Here is a 19,239-nt window from a genome sequence, read left to right as displayed (position 1 = left end):
CTCTCATGCTCCAGGACCCAGGGAAGAAGCAGTAATTTGATAGAAGCCTGGGTCAGAATCACTTGCTGATCTAGAAGAATCTCTGGAGAGACAGGAGGCAACTGCAGCTCACCCTAGGGACACAGACACTGGCAACAGCCATTTTGGGAACTTGTTCTCTACCACATGGATACTGCCACTGGCAAATGCCATTGTGGAATCTTCCCTTTAGCTTATTAGGGTGAAGACCCAGTCCTGACACAGCCACAGGCCTGTAGGCTCCAATGCTGGGATGCCTCAGGCCAAGCAACTAACTGGGTGGGGACACATCTTTACTCACCAGCAGACAGGCTGTCATAAGACCTCCTGCGTGAACAGCTGTTTCTGGACATTGCCCTGTCCACCAGAGAGCTCAGGATCCAGCTCCACCCACCACTGGGCAGGCACCAGCTCCAGAATAGCCTGGGCCCCAGCCCCACTCTCCAGGGAGCCTGCTCTAGCTTCCAGACTAGTTTCATCCACCAAGGGGCAGACACTAGCTGAAAGAAAGCCACAGATATGCGGCCTGCAGACATGACCTGCCCACTAATAGGCCAGAACCTGCACGGGGACCAACTGGGCTATGATCCCGCCTACTAGTAGACCAACACAAGCTTCAGGACTCCCTGGACCCTGTACCCAACTGTGTCAGGAAGTAGTCCCACCCACCAGTGATCCAAAACCAGCTCTAGGACCCCTGGGTCCCGCAAGCAGACTCCAGGATCTGGCTCTGCCCACCAGTAGGCCAGCATTAGCCCCAGGACCTGTTTCAACACAACAGTGGGTGGGTAACAGCCCTGGAGTCTCCTGGACCTTGACTCAACCCAATAATGAGCCAGCACTAGCCCCAGGGCCCCCTGGGGTTCTGTAGTCAACACCACCTTGTGACCCGGTCCCACCAACAAGCAGTCAGCAACCTCCACACAAGGCAGGGCCTGGCAACCAACTGGACAGGGGGCAAATCAAGCCTACAAGACTGCCTACATAGTCAGCCCACCACAAGAGAAGGACACACTCAGTCCTCATTGGGGGAACCCCTAGAGCATATAGCTCAGGTGATGAGAGGGGGATGTGCTGCTGGGACACACAGGATGTCTCCTCCAAAAGGCTACTTCTCTAAGATTGGGAAATGTAACTAACCTACCAGATACATAAAAATGAAAACAGCAACCTAGGCAAAATAAGGCAACAAAGGAACAAACGTGTTTCTAACAAACAAGATAAAACCCCAGAAGAAGAACTAAGTGAAGTGGAGATAGGCAATCTACCTGAGAAAGAGATAAGGGTAGTGTGATGATAAAGATGATCAAAGAACCCAAGAAAAGAATGGATGCATAGAACAAGAAGTTAGAAGCTTTTTAACAAAGAGTTAGAAAATATGAAGAACAACCAAACAGAGATGAAGAATACAATAACTGAAATGAAAAATACAGTACAAGGAATCAACAGTAGACTAAATGATACAGAAGAAATGACCAGGAAGCTGGAAGACAGAGTAGTGGAAATCACTGATGCTGAACAGAAAAAAGAAAAAAGAATGAAAAGAAATGAGGACAGCTTAAGAGACCTCTGGGACAACCTCAAGCACACTAATATTCACATTATAAGGGTCCCATAAGGAAAAGAAACAGAGAACCTATCAACATATTTGCAGACATAACAGATGAAAACTTCCCTAACCTGGTAAAGGAAACAGATATCTAAGTGTAGGGAGTACAGAGAGTCCTATATAGGATTAATTCAAAGAGGAACACACCAAGACATATTATAATTAAAATGGCAAAATTGGGACTTCCCTGGTGGTCCAGTGGTAAAGAATCAGCCTTCCAATGCAGGGGATGCAGGTTCGATCCCTGGTCGGGGAACTAAGATCCCACATGCCATGGGGCAACCAAGCCCACACACCACAACTACAGAGCCCACGTACCCTCTAGCCCACCCGCCACAACTAGAGAGAGAAAACCCACATGCCACAACTAGAAGGAAGCCCGAGCACTGCAATGAAGAGACCGCATGCCATAATGGATCCAGAGTGCCTCAACAAGGATCCCATGTGCTGCAACTAAGAGGTGACACAGCCAAAAAAAATAATAATGATAAGGAAAATAAGTAAATAAAATAAATATTTTTAAAAATATAAAATAAAAATAAAATGGCATAATTAAAGATAAAGAGAGAATATTAAAAATGGCAAGGGAAAAGCAACAAGTAACATACAAGGGAACACCCATAAGGCTATCAGCTCAATTTCAACAGAAATTCTGCAGGCCAGAGGGAGTGGCACAATATATTTAAAGTGATGCAAAGGAAAAACCTACAACTAAGAATATTCTACCCAGCAAGGGTAGAATTCAGATTTGTTCAGATTTGTTCAGATTTGATGGAGAGATCAATAGCTTTACAGACAAGCAAAAGCTAAGAGTTCAGCTTAACAAGAAATGTTGAAGGAACTTCTCTAAGAGAAAAAGAAAATACCACAACTAGAAACATGAAAACTGCAAAAGCAAAATGCTCATTGGTAAAGGCAAACACACAGTATAAAGGTAGTAAATCATCCACACACACAGATAGGAGGAAGATTAAAAGACAAAAGTAGTAAAATCATCTACATCCACAATAAGCAGTTAAGGGATATACAAAAAATTAGATGTAATATATGACATCAAAAACAGTAGCTGTGAGGGGAGGAGAGTACAAATGCAGGGTTGTTAAAATGTATCCAAAATTAAAACACTGATGAAAGAAATTGAAGACAACACAAAGAGATGGAAAGATATGCACTGTTCATGTATTGGAAGAATTAAAATTGTTATAATGACCATACTACCCAAGACAACCTAGAGATTCAATGCAATCCCTATTAAAATATCAAGGGCACTTTTCAAATAACTAGAACAAATAATTTTAAAATTTGTATGGAAACACAAAAGACTCCGAAGTGCCAAAGCAATCTTGAGAAAGAACAGAGCTGGGAGGAACCACACTCCCTGACTTCAGACTGTACCACAAAGCTACAATAAGCAAAACAGTATGATACTGGCACACAGCAGACACACAGATCAATAGAACAAAATAGAGAACCCAGAGATAAACCCATGCATTTATGTTCAATTAATCTATGACAAAGGAGACAAGAATATACAATGGAGAAAAGACAGTCTCTACAATAAATGGTGCTGGGAAAACTGGACAGCTACATGTAAAAGAATGAAATTAGAACATTCTCTAACACCATATAAACAAAATAAACTCAAAGTGGATTAAAGACCTAAATGTAAGATCTGAAACCATAAAACTCCTAGAAGAAAACAAAGGCAGAACACACTTTGACATAAATTATAACGATTTTTTTGGATTTGTCTCCTGAAGCAAAAGAAATAAAAGCACAAATAAAATGGGACCTAGTTAAACTTAAAAGCTTTTGCACATCAGCAAAACAAAAAGACAACGTATTGAATGGGAGAAAATATTGCAAATGATATGACCAATAAGGGGTTAATATCCAAAATATACAAACAGCTCTTACAACTCAACAGCAAAAAAACAAACAACCTGAATAAAAAATGGCAGAAGAACTGAGTAAACATTTTTCCAAAGACATACAGATTGCCAAAAAGCACGTGAAAAGATGCTCAACATCACTAATCATCAGAGAATTGCAAATGAGGTATCACTTCACACCTGTCAGAATGGCTATCATCGAAAAGAACATAAATAACAAATATTGGCAAGGATGTGGAGAAAAGGGAACCTTGTACACTGTTGGTGGGAATGTAACTTGGTGAGCCATTGTGGAAAACAGTACGGGGGTTTCTTAAAAGACTAAACATAGAACTACCATATGTCCTAGCAATTCCACTCCTAGATATATGACTGAAAAAAATGAAAACACTAATTTGAAAAGATATATGCACCCCAATGTTCATTGTAGCACTATCTACAATACAATAGCCAATACACAGAAGCAACCCAAGTGTCCATCAACAAATGAATGGACAAAGAAGATGTGGTGTGTATACACACACACACACACACATATATACATACAATGGAATACTACTCAGCCATTAAAAAGAATGAAATTTTGCAACAATGTGGATGGACTTAGAGGGTATTATGCTAAATGAAATGTCAGAGAAAGACAAATAATGTATGATATCACTAACACATGGAATCTAAAAAATACAACAAACTAGTGAATATAACAAAAAAGAAACAGACTCACAGATATAGAGAACAAACTAGTGGCTACCCATGGGGAGAGTGAAGGGGGAGGAGCAATATAGGCATATAGGATTAAGAGGTTCCGACTACTATGTATAAAATAAGCTTCCAGATATGTTGTATAACACGGGGAATATAGCCAATATTTTATAATAACAATAAATGGATTATAACATTTAAAAATTGTGAATCACTATGTTATACACCTGAAACATATAATTTTGTACATCAACTATATCTCAATTTTTAAATAATTAATTAATTAAAAATAAAATTAAATATGTTTAAAAAAAGAAACAGTCTTAAGTAAAACTGCTTGATACCTATTTTGTCAAGCTCCTGACCTACTTACTTCAAAAAGTAGTTATGAAATTATTCTAACAAAATGTAAATAAACGTTATTCATGAAATTTCTTTATCAATAATCTAGAATAGGTCAAACATATCTCTTCAACCTTATTTGTTCTCTTACCTTGCATAGCAGACTTAATTTTTCATGGTGTAACAGTTATCTTGAGGCCCAGCTCTGGAACTTTCTAGATTCCATATGGATAGATCAACTTAACCTAAATCTCAGGCTTCCCATCTACGAAATGGTAATAATAATAATAGAATCTTACACCATAAACTTGATGTCCCCCTTAGCACAAATTCTGACACAAACGATCTTAAATGCCCAGAACTTACCTATCAGTCCTGGTGCTGGCTTCTTCATGATCTCTCCAGCCTGCGGGGGTTTCGTGATATTAAAGAAGATGTAGTCATCACTGGAGTCCATGTCTGAAGCTCTCAGCTTGGAACCTTGGATCAGTATGGTCTGCCCCTCCTCCAGTTCAATCACAACATTGGTTATGAGGAATGGTGGACTATCATCTTTGGGCAAGATGTTGATGGGAAACTTATGTCGGATGCTGTGTTGGCCGTCGAATATCCTGAAGACCACAAAGTCTTTGGTGGAGTCACTGTCGTCATGATGATATTGAACGACTCCAGCCTGAAGGTCAGCCACGGTGAAGAGAAACCCCTTCCCCCCTGATGGAAAGAAGAGAGGTGGAGCGGAATGAAAAAGGTGTGGAGGCAGCAGGTTAGTGAAAGCAGCACTACAGGAGAGGGTATGAAATGCAAAGTGGTGCAGCCAATGCTTCCCTCGCCTGGAAAAACCATAGATTGTTTAGTGGGTTCTGGGGCTCCAAAGACCTGGTTTTGAATACTGGCTGTAATACTTATTAGCTGGGTGGACTTGGGCAAGGTGTTTAATTTATTTGAGACTCATCTATAAAACAGAGATAATAATACCTACCTAACATTCCCTCTTAAGGATGAGAGAACTCAAACAATAGTGTACCTACAATAAGTATTAATTTTTCTTCGACTCATTATCATCATCCGACAGCACTTCTTAGAGTAGTGGTCTCGAACTAGCAGCATCAGCACCATCTGGGAAGTCATTATATATGCAAGTTCTCAGGTCCTACCCCAGACCTACTGAATTAGAAATTCTGCTGGTGGGTCCTAGCAATTTATGTTTTATCAAGCCCTTCAGGAGTCTAATGCACACTAAAGTTTGAGAATCAATAGCTTAATGAGCAAGAGCTAGAGCTCTGGTAGCAAATGGCCTGGGTTCGAATCCCAGCTCGGCCACTTTCCAGACAGACAAGTCAACTTCTCTAAGTCTCAGGTTCCCATATGCAAAGTGAGTGTAATAATAGTACCTTGCTTCATAAAGCTGATGTGAGATAAAGTATGTAGAATGCTTTGTATGATCTGGCACAAAGTAAATGCTTAATAAATGTTTACACCATTTTCTTCCTCTGAGCCAGAACATCATTGCATTATGGGCTATGACTCTCCACTTCATTTCTATAGTACTGATAAACATTGCTTCACTCTGCGAAAACTATTACAATTCTTGATGGCAGGTGTCCTATTTCTTTCCCCACTCCATATGGTTTTATGGATTAAACATGAGTATAATGAACACTATGAGTTACTTGCCCAACAGGAACTTTCTGTTTCTTCCTCAGTACAAGAATCCTAGTTTTATTTAGAATGGTAATATGACTATTTAAAAATACTCAGGTTCCCAGACTCTGCTGCACCTAGGGGGATAGTATGTAACTTGATAAGAGATATAATCAGACTTCATTGTATCAGGCTCCTAGGAAAAGTTGTAAAATAGAGCAAACTTAGATGGCCTAATTTTTTTTATTGTTCCTTCTCTTTCTTCCTTCCCCTAACACTGATTAAAAGCCTAGAGGTGTAGGCACCATCCTGTGACCACTGACAGAGCAGAAAAGAGCCGCTGGCATCATGGATACAGAATACCTACCTCTGTGCAACTTGTCACAAGGAGAGAGTGACTCCTGAATTTTTAAGCTGCTGTAGTTGGGTTTTCCTTACATGCAGCTGAACATCCATGCTAACTAATACATCCAGCTTAAGCTAAACTCCCATTGTCTTGGGATTAGGCAAGAGAACTTATCATTTTATTTTTGATTTTATTTTTTTCAGAATTTCCTAATCACAAACAATGATAAATAAGAGCTCTCTTTCTACTTAACAGTTAGGCAAACCAAGAGATAATAGAATTAAATCCTCTGAGCTCATTACAAGGAATGGACTATATTATCATTAAGTATGGATATTTTTATTAGGGCCATTACCTTGTTAACTACCATCCTTATAACTATAAATTCATTTCTTTTAAACTACAGCAACTGCTACTAATAACATAATAGCATAATTATTACTAATTAAAAAACATAAGTTTTCCTGTTTTTCACTGCATTTCTCTGAAGCAGAGAAATGAAAAGGAAATATTTTGTCTTTGAACTGGGATAAGATAATCAGTTAAGGAGTATATTTAGAAGGAGCCCTACATGGCTCCAGAAAGCAAATCTGAGATTTAAATAATGACTCAAGTACAAAAGACCACTCATAAAATGTCATCCATTGATTTGAGCATCCTAATACAAAAGCCAATGGTTTCAAGATCTCCAGATCTGGGGATTATGATAATTCATTTAGAAATGAAGCCCAAGAGATACTACACATATCCTGTTAAATATGATTTGCTTTTGGAGAAAATACTTCTTGGGCTTTTTGCTAAGTTACAAAGTTTGTTCATTCACCTCTCAGAGTAAGCTGTCCATGCTGCAGGCCATCCACAATGACTACCTGGACAGCATGAATGTCATCATTGTCAACAATCTGAAACTGTTCCCAAGTGATGGCCCGAGACTGTCCCTCTAGGAGATTCAGACCTACAAAAGAAAGCATAAAAATTGTCCTGGAAAGTTCTATGACATGCCAAGATGCCTACTTTAAGACAAGATTAAAGAATTTTCACTCACAAAACTAGGTAAAAATTGTATCTTCAAAAGCTTCTCGAGAAACTGGAATTTAGTGTTTATTTTAAGTAATATTTTTACTATTAGTACTATTAACTCCAACCTGACAACTGGTTCCTTATGACATATCCTTTAGAGGCATGATGGTGCCAAAAATAAATATTAGAAGGAAATAACAGATGTTATGTTCACAGTGGTCTCTAGTTCAAAAAGGTCCACAAGGAATTTTTCAAAGGCTGCATTCACATATTTTAAGTGGGAAAGAGTCAGAAGTACTTTTACACATAAATTATAAGAGCATAAGTATCCCATGGGATAGAGAATTAAAGTGGTCAAATACAGAGTTACTGTGCTAGGGAATATTTAATGATATTAGACAGGAAAGTTCTGACACTTTATAATGAGGGCTGTGTTTTAATCTAGACTCTAATAAGGAAGGGACGTTTGTAACTAAAGGAATTAAAAATAAAACCTTCTCCTTGGACCCAGCATGCTGGAGGGAAAATGGGGAGAGAATGAGTGCTGCTCGGAGCAAGAATACAGATTCCAGACTGAACACGGCCATTAGAGACAGGCAGCATCATCAACCATTCCCATTACCCAGTAGAGCTGGGGGCCAACAGACTGAAGAGACTCTCGAAAAGGAGCAAAGCCTTTTAAAGAAGCAAGGTGATGAAATTTAAAGACAGTGCACAGGTGGACCCAGTTAATGCTTCCCCTCAAATCTAAGCAGCTCCCCTTCCTCCTGATGTTGACCATTTGCCTGCTTTCTAGCTGCAGCAGTTCCAATAAGCTTCCCACAGTCCCCACATTGTAAAGCCCTGGCTGCCACCACTGCCTCATCTTCTGTTGCTGCCCTCAACTGCCCACCAGATGAGGTTTTGGCGTGACCTTCCCTGTGACCATGGCCAGGTCCCACACCATGGGACTCAAGGAGTTTGTACAGTGGCTGTTAAGAAGAGCCAGGTAACACAACCTAGGCATGTGGGGAGTTAATATCCAGTGAGGCAAACTGACCAGGGTGAGAGAGGAGATGGAAGGAGCTGACATGTGTTTGTTCACACTTTCTCAACCCCACCCCTGACTCTTCCCACACAGAGTGGGTTCACCTCCTACTGGAGGTATCAGCACTATCGAGCAATCAGCTTTATTTTCTTGTAAACCTATGACCAGCTCAGTCACACCACCTTTTTATTTGCTGCCCCCAAACTCCCAACTTCCCTTCCCCTTACTCTAGTTTTCAGTAAAGGGTTAGTGCATGTAATCTGCCTAAGGGGCTGTTTGCTATGGTACCTGGGCTAAGACATATGGCATATTGAAAGAAAGAGAGAAAGGAAGGAAGGAAGGGAGGGAGGGAGGGAGGGAGGAGGTAGTGGGGGAGAGAGAAATAAGGATGGTTAGAAGGAAGGGAAGCAGGGAAAGAGGGAGAGAGGGAGGACAAGCACATATAAAGAATCTCTGCGACTGGTAATAAGGGTTTTGAAGCCAAGAGTGCACAGTACAGCACAGGACAAGGCATCATGGGATGCAGGAAAGGAGCAAGTGAGAACACTAGCAATTTATATAGCAAGATAGTAATGGTGGTTATGTCTTTGTAGTGGAGTAATGAGTGATTTTATTCACCCATTATTATTTCATTCATTTATTCATTACTATTAACTCATTATTATTTATCCTACTTATTGTGCTTTCCAAGTTTTCAATGATGAACTTAAGTTCATAATAAATAAAATTTCATTTTAAAAAGAACTCTGGGGCTTCCCTGTTGGCGCAGTGGCTGGGAGTCCGCCTGCCGATGCGGGGGACGTGGGTTCGTGCCCTGGTCCGGGAGGATCCCACATGCCATGGAGCGGCTGGGCCCATGAGCCATGGCCACTGAGCCTGCGCGTCGGGAGCCTGTGCTCCGCAACGGGAGAGGCCACAGCAGTGAGAGGCCCACATACCGCAAAAAAAAAAAAAAAAAGAACTCTGGTGTCCAAACTAGTCAAAACCAGATTTGGAGCTCTTAACAAGCCTGATTTCACAGATCACGCACACACATGCAGACCATTAAGTCTCTATACTCAAGCAATAATGTAATTAATATTTGATTATTACTAAACTTTAGATCACTAATTCATTCTTTTCTCTCATTATCCCTCAAACAGAGGTAGAGTAGGACAGAGAGCCAGATTATAAATCAAGGATGCCCAACCAATGTTGTCCATCTCTACTGAAACTCACATACATACAAATACACACACATAGTATGTTACCCATGTGCAAGCACACACACATACACACACACAAGCACAAGAGGTAATAGGTTTAAGCTGCCACCTGAGTATTTAAATCAGACAGACATTTTCTGTGTTAACTGAACCTACCAACACTGTTTATAAGTATGTTTTGAATGCTCTTGATGGTATTAATGGGAAAGGAAAAAAATCTTCATTTACATTTCACATTTACATTTGATCTAGATATATACATTGCATTTTAAATCTACTCAGGAATGAGAGGCAGTGCAAAGCCTTCTTTTAAAAGAAATAAAGCAGGAGGAGGTCAAGACGGTAGAGTAGGAAGATGCAGAATTCACCTCCTGTCCTCCTCCCACTCCTGTGAATACATCAAAAATACATCTACATGTGGAGTAATTCTCACTGGAAATGGACTGGAGACAGACAGAAAGACCCTTATGCAACCAAGGCTATAAAAAAGATCCACATGGAGTTGGGTAGGAAAGGAAGAGAATCAATCAGGTTGGGACCTACACCCCTAGGAGGGGACACAGAAGAGGAGGGGGATTACAAGGGTGGAGATATCCCTGGGGAGTGGCTTGAACCACATACTGGGTCCCCCAGACCTGGGGTCCAACAGTGGGAAGACAAGCACCCTTAGATGGTTTGAAAACCAATAGGACTGACAACAGGGCTGTAAGAAATCTAGACTCTGCTCATGAAGAACACATTTTTGCTCACTCCCATAACAAGAGAGAGAAAGCAGATTGAAACTGCCCAGGACTCTGGCTGGTTTCCCACAACTGCCTCAGTGCATGCCCTGGCCCATGCCAAGCACCCTTTCCAGCCCCTCTTGCTCTGAGGCACAGTTCCCCACTAGAACCAGGGCTGCCATAGCTGAGGAGAGTGCACAGTTGCGGGGGAGGGAGCTGGCTTGAGCCCAGCCCAGGGTTTCTGCTCCAGCTCCAGGGTGGTGTTGGCCACTGAGCAGAGGAGAAGCTCCCACTCACACCTGGCTCTGGCTCTAGCTCCTCCATCTCCAGCCCCAACCCCTACAAAGTTGATAGCTGCCAGCACACTCTGGGGAAAGACATGACTTATGTTCACACCAAATCAAGCTCTCCCGTGAAATCCACTGGGAACACACAGACTGTATAGGGATGCTCTCACACAAGGACACACATTCAAGACCAGGATAGGTAACTTTTACCTAATTTTATAGAGGTAGAGAAAGTTAACCAAAACAAGAAGACAGAGGACTTTATTTCAAATGAAAGAAGAAAAAAAAACTGAAAAACCAACCAGTGAAACAGAGATGAATTAATTACCAGAAAAAGAGTTTAAAGATTAGTAATAAGAATGCTGACTGAACTAGGGAAAAGAATAGATGAACTAGAAAATATGAAAAAAACAGTCAAAACTGAATATACAATAAATGAAATGAAAAACACACTAGAAATAATTAACAATAGACTAAGTGATACAGAGGAACACACAGTGTTCCAGAAGATAGAATAATGGAAAACATCCAATCAGATCAGCAAAAAGAGAAACAAATTTTAAAAATTGAAAACAGTTTAAGGGACTGTTGGAACAACATCAAACATAATAACATTCACATTACCCAGGTCCTAGAAGGAGAAGAGAGAAAAAAAAGGGGTCAAAATTTATTTGATGAAATTATAGCTGAAAACTTCCCAAACCTGAAGAAGAAAACAGATATCCAGGTACAGGAAGCATAGAGTGTCCCAAACAAGATGAAATCAGAGAACCACACCAAAACATATCATAACTAAAATGGCAAAAGTTAAAGATAAAAGAGAATTCTAAAGGTATCAGAAGAAAAACAAAGAATCACATACAAGGGAACCCCCATAAGGCTACCAATGGATTTTTCTGCAGAAATTTTGCAGGCCAAAAGGAAGTGGCATGATATATTTAAAGTGCTGAAGGGGAAAAACCTACAACTTAGGATATTCTATCCACCAAGATTATCATTCAGAATTGAAGGAGGGATAAAGAACTTCTCACATAAGCAAAAACTAAGAGTACATCAACACAAAACCAATTCTAAAAGAAGTGTTAAAGGTTCTTTTCTAAGTGGAAAAGAATAGGCTACAACAAGAAGTAAGAATCTGTAGGAAAGGAAAAATCCCACTAGTAAATGCAAACATGTAGTAAAGGAACACAAGCATACCACTAAAGAAAATCATCAAACACAAGGGAAGAAACTAAAAGAAAAGAACAGAGAGGAACAACAAAAAGAATCAGAAAACAAGTAACAAAGTGGCAATAAGTACATACCTATCAATAATCACTTTAAATGCCAGTGGACTTAATGTTTCATTGAAAAGACATAGGATGGCTGATTGGATTAAAAAAAAACACACACAATAAAACCCAAGATCCATCCATGTGCCGCTTACAAGCGGTCCACTTCAGAGCTAAAAACACACAGACTGAAAGTGAGGTGATGGAAAAAATATCTTCATGCAAATGGAAATGACAAGAAAGCAGGGGGTAAGCATACCCATATTAGACAAAATAGACTTTGAAACAAAGTCTTACCAAAAGACAAAATGGGCATTATATAATGATAAAGGGATAAAAAGAAGAAAAGGATATAACATTTGCTAACAAATATGCCTAATATAGGGGCAACTAAGTATATAAAGCAAATATTAACAGACATCAAGAGAGAAACTGACAATGTTACAATAATATTAGGGGAATTTAACACCTTACTTACGTCAATGGACAGATCATCCAGACATAAAGTCAACAAGGAAATAATAGTCTTAAATGACACTTTAGACCAGTTGGACTTAATAGATACCTACAGGATATTTCATCCAAAAACAGCAGAATACACATTCTTTCCAAGTGTACAGAGAATGTTTTCCAGGATAGATCACATGGTAGGCTACAAAACAAGTCTCAGAACATTTAAGAGGATAGAAATGATATCAAGCATTTTTCCAATTACAGTGGTATGACCAGAAATCAATTGCAGGAAGAAAAATGAGAAAAACACATACACGTGGAGACTAAAAAACATACTACTAAAAAAACCAACGGGTCAATGAAGAAATCAAAGAGGAAATCAGGAAATACTTTTAGAGAAATGAAAAAAAAAAAAAAACCCACAACTTTCCAAGATCTATGGAACACAGAAAAAGCAGTTCTAAGAGGGAAGTTTATAGCAATACAGGCCTACCCTAAGAAACAAGAAAAATCTTAAAAAACAACCTACCCTACTACCTAAAGGAATTAGAAAGAGAAGAACAAAGGAAGCCCAAAGTCAGCAGAAGGAAGAAAATTATAAAGATCAAAGAAGAAATAAATAAAAATAGAGAACAAAAAAAAAAAATAGAAAAAAATCAATGGAACCAAAATCTTTTTTGAAAGGTTAAACAAAAACGATAAGCCTGTGTCCAGGTTCACCGAGAAAAATAGAGAGGACTGAAATAAACAAAGTAAGAAATGAAAGAGGAGAAATAATCGATATCACAGAGAAAAAAATCATAAGAGAATAATACAAACAGTTATATGCGAACAAATTGGACAACCTAGAGGAAAAGGATAAATTTCTAGAAACATACACTCTTCCAAGACTGGATCAGGAAGAAATAGACAATCTGAACAGATTGTGCACCAGTAGTGAAACTGAATTAGTAATAAAAAAAATTTTTTTAATAATAAAAAAAAACTGCCAGCAAACAAAAGCCCAGGATTGACAGCTTCACTGGGGAATTATCCCAAACATATATAAAAAAAACAGCTAATACCTATCTTTCTCAAACTATTTCTAAAAATTGAAACGGAGAGAACTCTCCCGAATTAACTCTACAAGGCCACCATTAACCTGATACCAAAACTAGACAAAATTACCAGCCAATATCCCTGACGAATATAGAGGCAAAATTCCTCAACAAAATGTTAGCAAACCCAAATCAACAATATATTAAAAGGATCATACAACATTATCAAGTAGAATTTATTCCAGGTAAGTGAGGATGGTTCAAGATCCACAAATCAATCAATATGATACACCACATTAACAAAAGGAAGGATAAAAATCCCATGATCATCTCAATAAGTGCAAAAAAAAGGATCTGATAAAATTCAACACCTTTTTATGACAAAAATTCTTAACAAAGTTGGTATAGAGGGAACATCTGCCAACATAATAAAGGCCATTTATGACACATCCACAGCTAACATACTAAACAGCGAAAAGCTGAAAGACTTCTTGCTAAACTCAGGAACAAAACTAGGATGCCCACTCTCCCTACTTTTATTTAACACAGTAATGAAAGTCCTAGCCACAGCATTCAGAAAAGAAAAAGAAATAAAAGGCATACAACTGGAAGGGAAGAAGTAAAACTGTCACTATTTACAGATGACATGATACTATATATAGAAAACCTTAAAGTCTCCACCAAAAAACTATTAGAACTAATAAGTGAACTTGGTAAAGTTGCAGGATACAAGATTAATATACAGAAATCTGTTGCTTTTCTATAAGCTAATAGTAACAATCATAAAGAGAAAACAATCCTTTTTAAAACTGCATCAAAAACAATAAGATATCTAGGAACAAACTTAACCAAGAAGGTGAAAGACCTGTACTCTGAAAACTACAGAAAGCTGAAAGAAATTGAAAATGATACAAAGAAATGGAAAGATATCCCATGTTCATGAATTGGAAAAATTAATATTGTTGAAATGTCCATACTACTCAAAGAAATCTATAGATTTAATGTAATCCCTATCAAAACACCCATGACATTTTTCACACTAGAACAAATTATCCTAAAATTAACATAAAACCATAAAAGACCCAGAATTGCCAAAGCAATCTTGAGAAAAAAGAACAAAGCTGGAGGTATCATGCCCCCTGAATTCAGACTATACTACAAACCTATATTAATCAAAACAGTATGATACTGGCACATAAACAGACACATAGATCAATGGAACAGAATAGGAAGTCCAGAAATAAACCCAAACACTTATGGTCAATTAATCCATGACAAAGGAGGTAAGAATATACAATGGAAAAAAGAAGTGATGCTGGGAAAACTGGACAGCTATATGTAAAAGAATGCAATTAGGACATTCTCTAACACCATACACAAAAATAAACTCAAAATGGATCAAAGACCTAAATGTAAGGCTGGACAATATAAAACTGTTGGAGGAAAACAAAGGCAGAACACTCTTTGACATAAATCACAGCAATATCTTCTTTGGTCCACCTTCTAGAGTAATGAGAATAAAAACAAAAACAAATGGGACCTAATTAAACTCAAAAGCTTCAGCACACTAAAGGAAACCATCAACAAAATGAAAAGACAGCCCACAGAATGGGAGGAAATATTTGCACATGATGTGACCAACAAGGGATTAATCTCCAAAATACACAAATAGCTCACACAGCTCTATATCAAAAAAACAAACAACCCAATCAAAAAATGGGTGGAAGATCTAAATAGACACCTCTCCAAAGAAGACATACAGATGGCCAATAGGCACATGAAAAGATACTCAACATCACTAATTATCAGAGAAATGCAAATCAAAACTACAATGAGGTATCACCTCACACTGGTCAGAATGGCCGTTACCAAAAACTCTACAAACAATAAATGCTGGAGAGGGTATGGAGAAAACGGAACCCTCCTACACTGTCGGTGGGAACGTAAATTGGTACAACCACTATGGAGAACAGTATGGAGGTTCCTTAAAAAACTATAAACAGAACTACCATATGATCCAGCAATCCCACACCTGGGCATATATCCAGAGAAAACCATAATCTGAAAGGATACATGCACCCCAGTGTTCATTGCAACACTACTTATAATAGCCAAGACATGGAAGTTACCTAAATGTCCACTGACAGAGGAATGGATAAAGAAGATGTGGTACATATATGCAATGGAATATCACTCAGCCAGAAAAAAAGAATGAAATGATGCCATTTGCAGCAACAAGGATGGACCTAGAGATTATCATACTAAGTGAAGTAAGTCAGACAGAGAAAGACAAATATCATATGATACCACTCATGTGGAATCTAATTTTTAAAAATGATACAAATGAACTTATTTACAAAACAGAAACAGACTTACAGATATTGAAAACAAACTTATGGTTACCAAAGGGGAAAGAAGTGGGGAAGGATTAAATCAGGAGCTTGGGATTAACATACACACACTACTATATATAAGATAGATAACCAGCAAGGACCTACTATATAGCACAGGGAACTCTTCTCAATATTATGTGTTAACCTATATGAAAAAAGAACCTGAAAAAGAATGAATATATGTATAACTGAATCATTTTGCTGTACACCTGAAACTAACACATTGTAAATCAGCTATACTGTAATAAATTTTTCTGAAAAATGAAATGTAAGTAAATAAATAAATAAAAAATGAGGATGTGGTAAGACCACACCACTCTTTTCACATCTTTGGTGGTGGTTCTGATACCTGCGGTTCCCCCAAGGAATGTAGTATTGCTTTTGATTTATTATTTTTTTAGGCAAGTGAAATACCACATGCTTCCTTTGGTCTTTTAGACCATAATAGCCTTTATTGTAAGAGTCTGGGAGCTAAAGTGAGGATTCTACTATCTGCTGAGGGTCACTATTTAAACTACCACGCAGAAACTACAAAATAAACCATGAGTGATAATCAGGGTTCCACTGAGACCGCTGACAGATATCCTGGTTAAAAATCCATTTATCTCCTAAACGCAGACTCCGTGAACTCATGCTACAATGGCATCCTGTGTCCCCGGGTACCAGTGTTGTTGCAAAGTCATTGTTTGATAATTCCTAGAAGTTGGAGGTAGTTGCCTAGTCTCAGTGTGCAGTGACCATGAAAAATGTCTACAGGTCCCACTGGGGAAGGGGAGTCCCCTTATATGTTTGTGATATTACTGAAGTTTCTTCCTCAAGTGTGCCTGCCTCCGTTTCAAAGGGCTCTGGGTCTATAAAGAAAGTCAGTCTAGAGATTGAAGGAACAGTAACAGTTCCCTGGCTCAATTCAGGCAAAGTCCTACAGTAAACCAGGCCCCTACATGTAAGAGAATGAAATTATAACATTTTCTCATGTCATATACAAAAATTAACTCAGAATGGATTAAAGACCTAAATGTAAGCCTGGAAACCATAAAGCACCTGGAAGGAAACATAGCAGAACACTCTTTGACATAAACCACAGCAATATTTTTTTGGATCTGTCTCCTAAGGCAACAGATACAAAAGCAAAAATAAACAAATGGTATCTAATCAAACTTAAAAGCTTTTGCACAGCAAAGGAAACCATCAACAAAATGAAAAGACAACTTACTAAATATCCAAATATATAAACAGCTCACACAACTCACCAGCAGAAAACCAAACAATCTGATTTAAAAATGGTCAGAAGGGGCTTCCCTGGTGGCGCAGTGGTTGAGAGTCGGCCTGCCGATGCAGGGGACACGGGTTCGTGCCCCGGTCGGGGAAGATCCCACATGCCATGGAGCAGCTAGGCCCGTGAGCCATGGCCGCTGAGCCTGCGCGTCTGGAGCCTGTGCTCCGCAACCGGAGAAGCCACAACAGTGAGAGGTCTGCTTACCGCAAAAAAAAAAAAAAGGTCAGAAGGAGGAGCTTAAAGATGGCAGAACAGTAAGACGTGGAAATCACCTTCCTCCCCACAGATACATCAGAAATACATCTACATGTGGAACAGCTCCTTCAGAAAACCCACTGAACGCTAGCAGAAGGCCTCAGACCTCCCAAAAGGCAAGAAACTCCCCCATGTATCAGGGTAGGGCAAAAGAAAAAAGAAAAAGCAGAGACAAAAGAATAGGGACGGTACCCGCAGCGAAGGAGGAAAGGTTTCCACACAAAAGGAAGCCCCTTCGCGGGCGGAGACTGCGGGTGGCGGAGCGGGGGAAGCTTCAGAGCCACGGAGGAGAGCGCAGCAACAGGGGTGCGGAGGGCAAAGCGGAGAGATTGCCGCAGAGAGGATCGGTGCCGACCAGCACTCACCAGTCCGAGAGGCTTGTCTGCTCGCCCGCCGGGGCAGGCGGGGCTGGGAGCTGAGGCTCGGGCTTCGGTTGGAGCACAGGGAGAAGACTGGGGTTGGCGGCGTGAACACAGCCTGAAGGGGTTAGTGCACCACAGCTAGCCGGGAGGGAGTCCGGGGAAAAGTCTGGACCTCCAAAGAGGCAAGAGACTTTTTCTTCCCTCTTTCTTTCCTGGTGCGCGAGGAGAGGGGATTAAGAGCGCTGCTTAAAGGAGTTCCAGAGATGGCCGTGAGCTGCGGCTAAAAGCGCGGACCCCAGAGACGGGCGTGGGACGCTGGGGCTGCTGCTGCCGCCACCAAGAAGCCTGTGTGCGAGCACAGGTCACTCTCCACACCTCCCCTCCCGGGAGCCTGTGCAGCCCGCCACTGCCAGGGTCCCGTGATCCAGGGATGGCTTCCCCGAGAGGACGCACGGCGCGCCTCAGGCTGGTGCAACGTCACGCTGGCCTCTGCCGCCGCAGGCTCGCCCCGCCCTTCGTGCCCCTCCCTCCCGCCCCCACCCCGGCCTGAGTGAGCCAGAGCCCCCGAATCAGTGGCTCCTTTAACCCCGTCCTGTCTGAGCGCAGAACAGACGCCCTCAGGCGACCTTCACACAGAGGCGGGGCCAAATCCAAAGCTGAACCCCAGGAGCTGTGCGAACAAAGAAAAGAAAGGGAAATTTCTCCCACTATCCTCAGGAGCAGCGGGTTAAATCTCCACAGTCAACTTGATGTACCTGCATCTGTGGAATACCTGAATAGACAATGAATCATCCCAAATTGAGAAAGTGGACTTTGGGAGCAACAATATATATATATATTTTTTTTTTTTTCCCTTTTCCTCTTTTTCTGAGTGTGTATGTGCATGCTTCTGTGTGTGATTTTGTCTGTATAGCTTTGCGTTTACCATTTGTCCTAGGGTTCTGTCCGTCCTTTTTTTTTTTTTTTACCATAGTTTTTAGTGCTTGTTATCATTGGTGGATTTGTTTTTTGGTTTGGTTGCTATCTACTTTCTTTTTTTATTACTTAAAAAAATTTTTTTAATAATAACTTTTTATTTTAATGACTTTATTTTATCTTCTTTTTTCTTTCTTTCTTTTATTTTCCTCCCTTTTATTCTGAGCCGTGTGGATGACAGGCTCTTGGTGCTCCAGCCAGGCATCAGGGCTGTGCCTCAGAGGTGGGAGAGCCAAGTTCAGGATATTGGTCCACAAAAGACCTCCCAGCTCCACATAATATCAAATGGCGAAAATCTCCCAGAGATCTCCATCTCAACACCAAGACCCAGCTCCACTCAACGACCCACAAGCTACAGTGCTGGACAGCCTATGCCCAACAACTAGCAAGACAGGAACACAACCAC

At 40.1% G+C, this 19,239-nt stretch overlaps 1 protein-coding gene across 1 annotated transcript in view; it reads right to left on the bottom strand.

Annotated features, from left to right (window-relative positions):
- Positions 1-333: 333 nt before the first annotated feature.
- Positions 334-19,239, bottom strand: part of LOC308619295 (FRAS1-related extracellular matrix protein 1-like) — a gene marked incomplete at both ends in the record, with an annotated part of 39,108 nt that continues 20,202 nt past the window's right edge. The window contains 3 exons of the mRNA XM_081237917.1: positions 334-518; positions 4,930-5,274; positions 7,374-7,505. Coding sequence (XP_081094043.1) covers positions 334-518; positions 4,930-5,274; positions 7,374-7,505 — 662 coding nt within the window. The remainder of the gene's footprint in view (positions 519-4,929; positions 5,275-7,373; positions 7,506-19,239) is intronic.

Source organism: Mesoplodon bidens (assembly GCF_964165515.1).
Source record: "Mesoplodon bidens genome assembly, chromosome: 6".
Classification (NCBI taxonomy): domain Eukaryota; kingdom Metazoa; phylum Chordata; class Mammalia; order Artiodactyla; family Ziphiidae; genus Mesoplodon; species Mesoplodon bidens.
This window is presented reverse-complemented; position numbering and strand designations above follow the sequence as displayed.